The sequence below is a fragment of the Plectropomus leopardus genome, chromosome 15 (assembly GCF_026936395.1).
Source record: "Plectropomus leopardus strain MGB_pleo_1.0 chromosome 15, ASM2693639v1, whole genome shotgun sequence".
In the NCBI taxonomy this organism is placed as follows: Eukaryota; Metazoa; Chordata; class Actinopteri; order Perciformes; family Serranidae; genus Plectropomus; species Plectropomus leopardus.
The window spans coordinates 16,191,463-16,203,933 of record NC_142190.1 but is presented as its reverse complement, the minus strand read 5'-3'; the positions used below and the strand labels follow the sequence as shown (position 1 = coordinate 16,203,933).

The 12,471-nt window shown below is 37.7% G+C and overlaps 1 protein-coding gene across 4 annotated transcripts in view; it reads right to left on the bottom strand.

Moving 5' to 3' along the window:
- Positions 1-5,527: 5,527 nt before the first annotated feature.
- gabrg2 (gamma-aminobutyric acid type A receptor subunit gamma2) overlaps positions 5,528-12,471 on the bottom strand; it is a 59,304-nt gene continuing 52,360 nt past the window's right edge. The window contains exons 9-10 of one of the 4 annotated variants that reach the window (XM_042499310.2): positions 11,975-11,998; positions 5,528-9,379 (exon numbers count right to left, since the gene is read on the bottom strand). In XM_042499310.2, coding sequence (XP_042355244.1) covers positions 9,101-9,379; positions 11,975-11,998 — 303 coding nt within the window. In that variant the 3' untranslated portion in view covers positions 5,528-9,100. Of the gene's footprint in view, positions 9,383-11,974; positions 11,999-12,471 lie in introns of all 4 variants that reach the window. The other 3 variants (XM_042499309.2, XM_042499311.2, XM_088088293.1) reach the window with 3 other exon arrangements.

Here is a 12,471-nt window from a genome sequence, read left to right as displayed (position 1 = left end):
TAAACAGATACATCTTTGGATCTGTAATCACTGTAAGAAATCTCAACGGAATACAGAAAGTGCGGTTATATTTGAGCGTGCAGGCAGCTGCAGATGTAAGGAGTGAAGCTGGGTGTGAATTTGGAAAGAAGAATGTCAGAGGTCTCTACAGGCATTAAAGTGTCTTTTAATTACTGAAATGAAAAAAATCCAATCTTTTCTCATTTGTCTTACCTTCAATCTACCAGTTTGTCCTCGTTGGCCTAAAGATTAAACACCACTGTGAGACCTGGGACTTAACAGTGGGCCCGTGATTTTACAGTGATTGGTTAAATTCCATTTATTCAATAAGAAACTTTTATAAAAATTCAGAAGTACATGAATAAAATGAATCCTTTCGTTTAATTCACTAGCATCAGAAATTACAAAAAAAATACGAGTTTGTGTATGTGTGTGTTTCTGTGGGCATGTGCCTGAGTAGTACATATAAGAAACTGTTCATTCACACTCATGTTTTGATGATTGTGGATTTGAGTATCTTGACAGTAAACCCTGGTAATTAATCCCTGTTTATACAATGTCTTGGCTAAAGGAAGAAGTTATGCAACCATCCCTCTGTTACTCTGCTTTCAGTGTTACTGAGCCCAAGCAGATTACATTTGAGCTGTTAATGAGGGGTTCAGAAAACCAGGCGAAAACACGCACGCACCGTTAAATACATGTCAAAAACACATCAGAAAACCTGGAATTACATATGCGGACATTGGTGGTCACTCTCATCAGCCCTCAGTGCTTACATGGGGGGCATCATCTAAATTAATATGAAAGGTCAAATTATTTTATGGCTGACATTTTACAACGTTCATCATTGATTGAACAGATCAAAAGTCACTAAATGCCATCTCTAATGAAGTCTGTGGTATATTGATGCAACGGTGATACCTTCAGTATGATGACTTTTCAGACACTCTTAAAAGAGGTCACTGTCACAGGAATTACAGACATTTAAATGTCTAAGTGTTTACTGTTTATTTCGTAGGTGTGAAGAAATGGATGCAAACAGGATTTTCTCAAATGTAAATTAAAGTAGGTTTGTTAAAGGTTTGCTCTCCAGAGCATTTTGAAATGCAAAAACGTTAAGCTAGATTATATCATGTTAACTGACAGTTGGTCAGCTGAGCTATATTCACATGAGCTCCTCTTTTAATTTCCCAGTCAGTGTTCCTTTCATCCATGTTTATCATGTGGCTGAAATGTCTCTATGATCTCCTTACAGAGCCTTTCGCATATCTGCTGCAGGTTAATAACATGTCATCTGTACTTGTCACATATGTGTTCATATATTTTACTTGCTTTGCTATAATCAGTTTGAAATGCTGTGTGAGAAAGTGATGCTTTAAATACATACTGTCAGAAACAGCAATTAAGTGGCTACAGTAATTAACCAGATCACAGCGTTGTCGGGTTCAAGCTGTGTGCCTTTGCGAGTTGGAAAGTCAAGCTGTAAATTTTCTTCGCAAGTTATTATTAATCTGTGTGACAACTTTAGGGTGTTGGTTATCATTTACTGTGCCCTATTAAACTTTAAAGGGGAATTAAATTTATACACATTTTGTGTGGAACAGTGGATTTGTGGCAGCAGGATGGTGGGATTGACTCAAAATACACTGCAGCGATCATGTTTATGGTGATGAAAGAACATGTTACCCAGTTAAAATATCTGAAAAATTGATGTAGTTTCAAAAGGTTTTGGTCAGTGGAGATCTACATTATATCTAAGCAGCAACTTTCAAGGTGCAGAGGTGCCAAAAAATGCAGCTCCTTTAACGGCCACTTGAGGCTGGCTCCAGCAACCAGCCAATCCCCATGTGTTAAAATTTTCTAACTTTATAGCAGAAATAAATACGTTTACAGCCGAGTACAAAAACAAATGTTTTTGGTCTCTAAAGCTAATTTCAATATCCAACTGACAACTATACAGGGGCAGAATGACTATATAGGTCATCTATTTTCATTTTATTAAGGCTTAAAGTTATACATATTTAAGGGTGCGCTGCTTGAGTGACAGGCAGTCTGTGAGGCGTCGCTACAGTCTATGAGTCAGGTCTACCCTTTTATCCAAATATGGTCACTTCTGGCTCCAAAAAACAACAACATGGCAACAGCCAAAATGCTAAACTCAAGGCAAAGTTGGTAATGTCATAGTAGCTGTTGTTGTATACAGTCTATGATTATATCACAGAAGAACAAGCTACTGTAAATTAGGCTTTTGATACATAGACACTCCTTGTTTAAAGTTCATTGTTGGTTTTGGTCTTTTCATGGACTTTGAAGACAATAACAGAAATTCATTACATTGTCATTTTAAAGTTGCCATGCTCATTGTTTTATGAACATGTGGTGCATTCACTTAAAAATATTTGCCTTGATTTTCTAAATTAATTACATTATCGTCTTAGAAGTCTGAGAAAGGTGGTAAATTCTGCCCCTTTATTTTGATTATCCTATTAATTTAGAAAAACAAGAGCAGTTTATTCTCTGTGTAGAGAAAAAAATTCTGCTCTTGTTTTTCATGAAAAAAATATTTTTCCTTTTCTTGTTAATTCAGGAAATACAGATTTACAGATTTTTTTCTCAAGTAAATGAATTATACTTCTGTACTGTTAAATTTTTGGGAAAACACTTGGTTTTCCTGTAGATTACTATTTTGACCCATAATTATCAAGAATCTATACAAAACACTTCTTCTGACTGTTTTATTTTTGTAAGGTAGTCGTATATTCATATTCCGGATATCTCATCGCGCACACAGTGATGAAAGCATGAGGGTGAAGTCCTTAAAAGTTAGCCATGTGCAGACTGCATTATTCATGCAGGGCTCCCTGCACTCCCAGCTCGGTACTCGCTGAAGAGCCTGTACCTCAGCTGATGAAAGGGCTGGCTGTGACGGCAGGGTGCTGTGGTACACTGCAGACGGTTGTGTAATAATCAGAGCGATTCACATGGCTGTCCTCTGCAGCTGCCACACTGCCCAGTGGAGGGAGAGGTGCCAGCACAGGGGTCCATCAGCCAACTGCTGCTCTGTTTCAAGTGCACTTTCCTGGAAGGAAGAGAATCACTGAACGAGACGAGAACAGGCTGTGCCATCCCCTACGTAAAAACTGTCCTTTTTATATGAAAACATGCTCCTGATAGAGTTAAGTTAGGGCTAAACTAATGTCCTGAGCTGTAACCCTGAAATCAGGTTAGTACTAAAATGACTTTTATTTAGTTCCATATCGGATAACTCAGTGACACGAGTTCCAATTATGCTTCAGAGGTCCACACAGAAGAGTCACATTATTACACTGTGGTTGAAATGAATGCCTTTCTGACACATATACCATCTGCTTTTTCAAAACCTGCTGTGGCTGTATGGATGCTGGTTACCTCGGAAAAGAAGTAGTTTCACAGTTGACGGCACATCAAAATGAGTGACAGGTGCTGAAGTGTAAATTTTTAGCCAAGTGATGCAAAGGAAGATGGGACTATTGAATGTGTTTTGCTTCCACAAGGGGGAGATCAGAATGATTTCCATTAGTACTTTCTGGGCAATTTGCAGACTATTAAAAATCTCAACATGTCAGTTATAACATGTAAGTAACCTGACCTCTTGACAGTTTATCAAATGACAGTAAAACAGGATAAATGTGTTGATGGTGTAGCCACCTCTGAATACGGCTTGTTTAACCAACAGTTTGGCCATGTAGTTTATTTTTGTGTAAGTTCCTTACTTTTTTTTAACAAATCTTAGTTATCCATGCCAAGATTTCTGCCTGGTTTATATTTTGTGTTTTACCTGACTGGATCAAAGTAACCTATTTATCATTTGTTTTACATTCCTTTCTGGCTGTAATTTTAACAAAACAAAACAAAAAAAAACAACCTATAGTGTATACACTTTTCTATTCTCAGCACAATATGACGGGAGCAGGGGAGGGACTCCAGTGACATTGTACAAAGAGCAACAAAGTCCATGTTGGGTGGTACAGATGAATACTTTAACTGATGTATCATGATGTCTTTTATAAATGTAGTCTAACCATGTAGTTTTTGTGTTTAAACCTGCAACCGTTTCACAAAAATAGATTTGCAAACAGCCATTTAATGGCCTGATAATGTCAACGTCTTATGATATAACATATGCAAATGGCCATTAAACGGTCTGATAACGACTTTTGAACCTAGGAGTAGGTGTGGCAGGCCCCTTCCCACCGTATCTATGAGGATTAAAACCACAGATAATGGCCAAATAAAGTATGATAAAATCAGAGTCAGGTGATTTTATTACTACAGTCAGTACATTTACATGCGCGGTTAAGTCGAGCTACGATTATCGCTCAATTAAGCCATCTAATTGGACTACTGTCGTTGTTACAGTATACAAGCACAGGGGGGAGAATCAGTTTATTGATGAAAGACGAGGACACGCTCCCTCTCACCTAGTTGCTATTGGACCTTCTTCTGGTTGACCTATTACGTCACATACCAAACAAGTTAGCTAGGGGCAAACGGGTTGCATGCCAAATGGTGACAACATGGATTATTTGTCATTGCTGTACATTTTTTACGTACTCTGTTTATTATGTTTATGTTTTACTGTCATCATGTTTTGTTTCTTCCTTTCGTCGTCTTTTGTTTTCCCGGCTTTCTTCTACAAATTTATCCTGTTCGACTTCCGGGTCAAAGCCTGGTGCGGGGACTATGGAGCATACGCAGGTGCCATACTGGTACTTTGCTAAGTACCATATTTCTCCCATTAGCTGGAATAGTAGAAAGATAGTCCTCTTGCTTCACAACCAGTCAGTTTTCCCCACAAACTCTATTTCTATTTCTATCTCTATTTTTTTCTTTTTTAGTCGATGTGCAGGAGATATCTGCAGCTTAGTTATGTGAGCTCCTGACAAGTTGTCAAAAATTGGTCGATAGGAACATTTACTTTTAGCACTGTACTTAAATACAGATTTTAAGCATTCATACTTTACTTGAGTGATCCCATTCCACGCTATTGCACTTATTACACCAATGCATTATTTGACAGCTACTGTTCCTACTTTCTGTGTGGAATCAGATTATGTATAATTAAACATAGATAAGCTTATAAAGTGCATTGCATTGTTAAAGAATAAACCAGTGGTATCTTGCCGTCTTGGCTTGTGACTTGTTTCAAAAGAAACAGTATCTTAGGGTATCTTGTCACATTTTGGTGCCAATGAGTTGTTAGAAGCTCCACCAGGAACATATACCCTCTGAGCATGTCACAGATTTCACTGAAATAAGTGTTTAGGCACAAAGAGGTAGAATTATGCAATATTCACCCAAGAAGAGAAAAGAAAAGGAAAGTTAAACCACTATATAGGTGAAATTCTTCTGATACACTGATTCATCAGTAGCAGTTTCACAAAAATATGATATTATATCATTGATACTCTAGGAAGATTTTTCTGGTACTTTTGGCCACAAGAACTACCAGCACCAGTACAAATAATGATGAACCTATGCACATCGATAAATGCAACCATTTTATTGTAAAATTCCACAGCTATGTGCAATTCCCTTATGAAAAGGATTTTTTCCAGTACATGTATAATATATTAAGCAGACCCTAACAGAATTGATCAGTGCCCCTATTATACAATACTCAAATATACATAGATGGCAAACAACTGACATAATGTATGTATGGGGATCATATGAAATTCATTTTGTTCTTGGATACCTTTAAACTGAGCCCTGTAATTCCAGTGCGCAATATTTTGTTTTCTGCAGTTTGACAAAATACATAACAATAGAAAATATCTACATGTGCTGTTCACATATATATGTGTCATTTGTGGGTCCCAAAAAAAACAAAGATTTTGTCAAAAATAAACAGCGTCGTAAAAGTCCATTTCAATGCAGGCAAAAGGACTGAGACCGGATTAAACAGTGCTTGAATTAGTTCCAATTCTGAAAAGATATCCAACATGCACATTATTGAATATTAACTGTACCTCCTACACACCTTTTACAGTAGAGTGCATAAAAATAAATATAATAAACAAAAAAATAAACAAGCTTTAATTATGATGGAAAAAGTAAAACCCCATAAAGTATGTCTGTTTTCTGCACCACTGTTAAAACACAAAACATGCTTGGTCATCTACAAACCCAGTGTACTGAAGTCAGAAATGAATCAGAAGTGTCTTCCTGTTCACCCAGACACAACAATTTTTATCGGACAATTGTCCTTGTTGATTTCGCAACATATGAAAAAAACAAAATAAAACACACACATAAGCATATATATAAACAATATCTGAGGGGACAACAATGTGTCCGACTTCTTTAGTGTTGCATTTCCTTCATGAAAACCCTTACGTTTAGCATATATTTCTTTCATCAAGGCAGTAAATGTGGATTCACAAATGATATAATAGTTTGATATTCTCTATTGCATGTGTGTCAGTTTGGCACTTTATAGGATGTAATCACTCTTTTTACACTTCTTTAAACTACAGAACACTGATGATGACCAGTCTACTTTGCTATTGACACACTTACGTCCCTAAAGATGTGAGAGATAGAGTATGTGCACACTGAAGACAGGTTTGACCACTACTGTAAGTGGCAGCTTTAGGACAGCAACAGGACCACCATTGAATACAAAAGGGAAAGAACTTCAGGAAATATGAGATAACCTGGTAAATGCATATGTCCGTGTCGTCACTGATGTTTTATTGAAGATGGCAAATATCAAGACCGTTGAAAACCCTTGTGTAGGTGGAAAAAGTGGAAATAATCAATAGTCACTTAGACGAGCAAATGTTCTTCTTCTGGTGGCTCGGGAACTGTTTTTTTTTTTGTGTTTTTTTTCCCTGAAAATGTTCAAGTCTACTACTCAGAAGCTGCACAACAAGTAATGTTGCAACTCACTAATTCAACAGATATAACAGTTTGACAGGCCTTTGTGAGAGTAGTGTACATCGATCACAACATAGAAAACACAAGATAAATAAGCTCAAGCTCCATTGACACATCAAACAAAAATGTATCTTTGATATAAATGACAGCATTCTGTGTTTCTTTTTAGGGGCTATATGAACATAAAATACTTTTTTCTTCAATAAAATGAATAAATAAATACCATCAATGAATAAATAAATAAATACCCCATTACCCCAAAGTATTCTACATGGTCAGTCCAGCATAATACAATAAGTCTAATATACTGTATGATGATATACTGTAACAATGCTGAAATTACAAAATATATACCCTTTTACAAAATCCCAAGGGCTTGACGAGTGTTTTACTCCGTTCATAATTTATGTACATAAACAATGTGATTTACACCCATATTTCTTGTGAGTTTACAAATCATACTGAAGCACTTTCTCCATTTGTTGCATACTGGTGTCTATCAAAATTGTGATCTGTAAGGGGTTGTAATTCGTGTGCGTTAACATATTATCATACACAACATTTACAATTCAGATACTGTGTTTTCTGTGTTTTCCGCTCTTGTCACTCAACATACGGCATTCAAAGCTAATTTTAATGCAACAAAAGTAAAAAAAAAATAAGAATAATGAAATTCTGCCCAGCCAGTGAATCAATTTCCTCACTATGTAATAATTTACATTCTTAATGCGTTTTCTCTCAAAGAGACGGGAAGTGAGATGCTTGATAATAAGGCTTACACAGCTTTTCTTGACACAAGCAGATGTTTTTTTTTACTTGAATGAAGCTCTTAAGTTCATTTGATATCAATTCATATTTTTTTCAGGCTTTTTTTGTTTGTTTGCTCATCTTAGAAGAATGACACATAGAATTAACCCCGTCCCACTGCAGGAATTTTAAAAAACCCAACAGCTGTCTGTATTGATATTCACATTAAAGTGTAGATTAGTTTGTACTCCTCTATTTGAAACTCACTTGCTGGTTACACAGTTGCAGTTAGCACTCTGCTAATGTTAAGGGCAAAAATGATTTGTTTTCAAAAGAAAGCCTAACTTGTTTCGGTACAGTTTCTCTTGTGAAAGCTTGCATAACTAAAATACAACAGCAGAGTGTCATTATGTAAATGCACGCTTTTAACAGCAAATGGAGGAGAGGATGAGAGGTCAGAGTTGTCTATACTGTAAGCTAATAGCTGTGAGGAAAACGATTAAACCAGTTATCTGGCCTGGAATTCTGGGCTGATCCTCCCACCTGTATGCAAAGATGATTCCTCAACTAAAAAGGATAAATTGGGCACATTTTTTTATCATTTCATTTTCCATTTTTTCTAGAAAATAGTATAATTAAATCTTCAATGATAATCAACAGTGCTCATTTTTTCCATAGCCAACAATAGAAGACCATAAAAGATGTTGATTTTTGGCCTGAAAGGTGCATGCAATAAATGTAAACCACTATGTAATAGTAAAATATATACAGTGTCTGTACAGTTGAGCATTGTCCATAAACAGCATCATCTCTCTCTGACCACACATGAAAAATGTTAAATTGTGCCAACTCTTAAGCAAAATAAATTAAAAATAAATTAGCGTCACTGTCTAACATAGCTCTATTAAAGTGCTTCAGATTTTGTGTTTTAGTGTGTAGAGTGAAAAATACAAGAGATAAAAATGATAAGATGTAATTAATGTCATTTTAGTCTTTTCTGATCACTGTTTGCTGCTATCTGAATTGCTGTTTATTTAAATTGCTTTCTACGGAAGGAATGCATTTGTCTAAAAAATAAAGCAAATTTTAAAAATCCACTTGAGGAAATGAAGAGGATGTTCCAAATAAAAAGTCCATAATTATCATGAGAACAACAACAAAACTTATAAATTGCTCACACAATCAATGTTTTCACAACACATCTACAAACCTCCTCATACCAGTTAAATGTAGTGCTACAACATTTGCAGTGTCTGTCAAAGTTATCAAATAAAATGACTAAGAGAGATTGAAACTAAGGAATTCAAGGAAATGCTTAGAATCAGATCAGTGGGTATTTCAGTGGGTCCCCGCCTTCAAAATGTCCCTTGCTGGCACAGAGCATATGCAGAATGTAACGAGCTGTATGATAAGGCTGGATACACACCCAGGCCTAGAGATAGAGATAGGAGACCCAGTAGACCAGGTTGAAGAGACCAAATGCAGTGGGGAAGAAGATGCGTGCATACGAGTCTATCTTGGCGATGCGGATGTGCAACCTGCCGTGCCGCCAGGCTCCGGAGCGGCAGTCTTCGAAACAGCAGAAGAAGCTGGTGCAGTCCTTCCCGTCCAGACACTCGTAACCGTACTCTTCGTCTCGCTCCTGCATGTGCGTGGCGTTGTTCATCTGAATGGCCGTTGCCGAGCGTGGACGGATGTCTACCGTGGGTGTCTGCTTTTAACAGGACAAAATGACACAGTTAGCTGTCACAGCCCAAGAGTGCTGTAATCAAGACCTCACTGACATAACAGGGGACCTAATTGGAGCTGCCATTTTCTGCCTCACGCCTCAATCTCTATCATTAGTCAGCAAAATGTAATTTGCACCTTCAACTTGCCAATGGACCCTTTCAATGTCAAGAAAATTCTAATTGACCCATAACTACCACCTGTGGTTGTAATTAGTGAGGCTTATAGTGACAAAGGGTCAGTCCCAGTGGAACCCAGGATGCAAATTACACCTTTGGGTTGGAGAATAGCTGGTGGCTGAGGCAGTCATAATATTTTTATTACAGAAGTCTATATTGCTTTATTTAGCAGCTATATCGAGCTAGTGCTGGGCAAAGCCCCTGCTTATTTTTTTTCCTGATTATACTTTTCCTGCTGCGGTCAAAACACTGTATCACACACATGACTGTGATCATTTGTTCTGAGCAGTATTTAAAAATGTTTTTAATGCCCAGTGACTCAACAAAATGTACAAATTTGGACCTGTATGGATATTGTAAGCAATTTCTCTGAAATACATTTATACGACATGTTGTAACTGGCTTATGATGCATCATAAAGCTAAGCTTAGGGAGGAGCATGTGTTGGCAGATGTGCAGTACACAGCTCAATATTGCTCCAGCCCACTCTTTCTGTCACTAAATGGGTTAAAATAAACCTCCTTTTCAAACTGTGCTCGCCACTGGAGGGCACATGGCTTTTATTTGTGAAGAATCCTAAAATAGGACAGTGACATCAGTGAGTCTGTGGCCCTGTCATTCTGAAGGGAGACAATTAGTATTCAAACAGACTGTTTTCATCAGCTTTTATCTTGAAACACCATGCCACCTTTGTACAAATTGGAATTTGGGCTGTTTGGCAGATTAAATGCTTTCCCCCCCTTTGGCAGAGGTTCCTTGACCTTGCTGATAAACTAGGGTGTCAAGCTCATCGTTTAAAAAAGACACAGTGAATCGAGCATCCTCCAAAGTTCAACTTCTAAGAATTTCACATCACCACTTTCCCTCGGAAAAGCGTTAGTAGCTGTAGTTTATGTTGTTCTCTATTTTTTGTCCTCATGACATAGGAATCTGTAAATTACTGTATACACACTCTAAATGTGTTTTACAGCATTTTTATGCCTTGCGTTAATCAGTTCTTTTTAAAATTGCAGCATCACAAAACAGTAAATACTTTTTGTCATGGATGTTTTTGCCCCATTTTTATGTATCTACAGTACGCATGCTTGCTGCTAAAAAAAAAAAAAAGAAAAAGAAAAATAAACAGATCATTGCAGCTTTAGTTTGAACATAACATTATCTGCTGTAAGCATGCATCCTCAAACAAGCTTAAAATACTTAAACTTGATTGAACTGTTCATTCCCTACAACTTGTAATCTTGCCCAGCACTAGTGCACAAACCTGCGGTCCCTTTGAAAACGATACATAACCACAAACAAAACAACATACGGGTTAGTTTCAGCATTGTTGTCCTTATTAACGGACAGTATGTTGAGGTAAATGGGGGGGGTATTAGCAGAACAGGTTATGACTCAGTTCTCAAAGGGGATTGGTTGCACTGGAGGAAGCGCAGTGGAAGCTCAAGCAGAAGGAGCATTAACAGCATCCTGCCGCATGGCCTGGTCAAGCTGGGCTGTGCTGTGTGTCGGTGTTAGCAAAAAATAAAGAAAAAAAAAACAAAGAAACAACACAGTGGCATCGGCAACTTTAACTGGCTGAAAGTAGACAACCTCTCAGGGAAGACAAAGGGCGGAAACATTTGGGACCATTGCTGGAGGATCCCTTGGTTTTCTGGCTGAATGTTTGATGGTAGTGTCTAGACTGAAAATCTAACTAATTCGACCTTAAAAATATTCCTCCCGGTAAAATATTGATATGGACCATTATGTAGAAAAGCAGATTATTTTGTGTTAGGTTCAATTTAGAGATCTTTGCTAGCTACCGCCCACCCTGGATGTTTTTTGGGTGTTTACAGATTAGCATGTTTTAATCTTCTGAATGGACCTCCAACTCTAATTAGCCTTAAGACAGTGCAGGGGTTGTCTGTTTCAGTCTGTTAAGGCTCTGCTGACTCTGTAGGAAGCGTCAGGTTGAGAAGCCCAACAAACACACAGGTATAGATTTACTGGCAGGAGAAGGGAAAGAAGAGGAAGCTATTGCAGCGGCTGCTAGTTCACTGTGGTTACAACAACAACAAAGAGTGAAACAGGACAGAGGGAGCCAGAATGAGTCCACGCTGGGCCTGGACTATTACATTCCTCTGGACACAGGATGTGTGGGATGCTTATTTGAATTTTAAAAACTGCATAAGTACGTCTGGCTGGCTGCCTCCGCACTGTGCACTGCAGAGCGCCCCTTTTTTATGTTATCTCTGATACCTATTTAGCGACTGATGAGGAGTACGGTAAGAATGCAGGTAGATAAAGAGGGACTAGAGAGAGGCATATCTGCTGTAGAACAGACAGAAAAGCAGTGAGGTGCTGGGGGCTCAAAGAGCCAAAATGCAGCAGACACATGCAGTCAGACACAGGCAATATACCTTTGAGGAAAAGAGCCGGAGGAGCTTTTGTCCAGACAGGAAACAAAGAATATGTGGAATTGAAAGAGAGTAACAAAAAAAAAACAAAACAAAGAATACATGTAAACAGAGAATGAAAAAACATCAATAAAACGAAAAACAAACACAGGATAATGTGTGAAATTTACAATCACTGTATTGTCTAACTCAAAATGGAAAGAGAAGAAATATACTGTAGAGAGACATACATGTTACGAACAGACACAGGGGGAATGGCGGGATATATATGTATCTCACATGCTTCTCACGCCAGCATCACCTTAGGAAAAATATTACAGATGCAAAACTGGAGAGATAAACACTATCCATAATACAGACTTCAAATACTCCCTGTGAGTGCAACATCATTATGTTTTCACCCTCAAGGGTAACTTCAATATCTTTCAACCTAGACCCCATTTTGCCAGGTTTTTGTGTTTAATTGACTAATGGGAACAACAGTTTTTGAAATTGGTCCA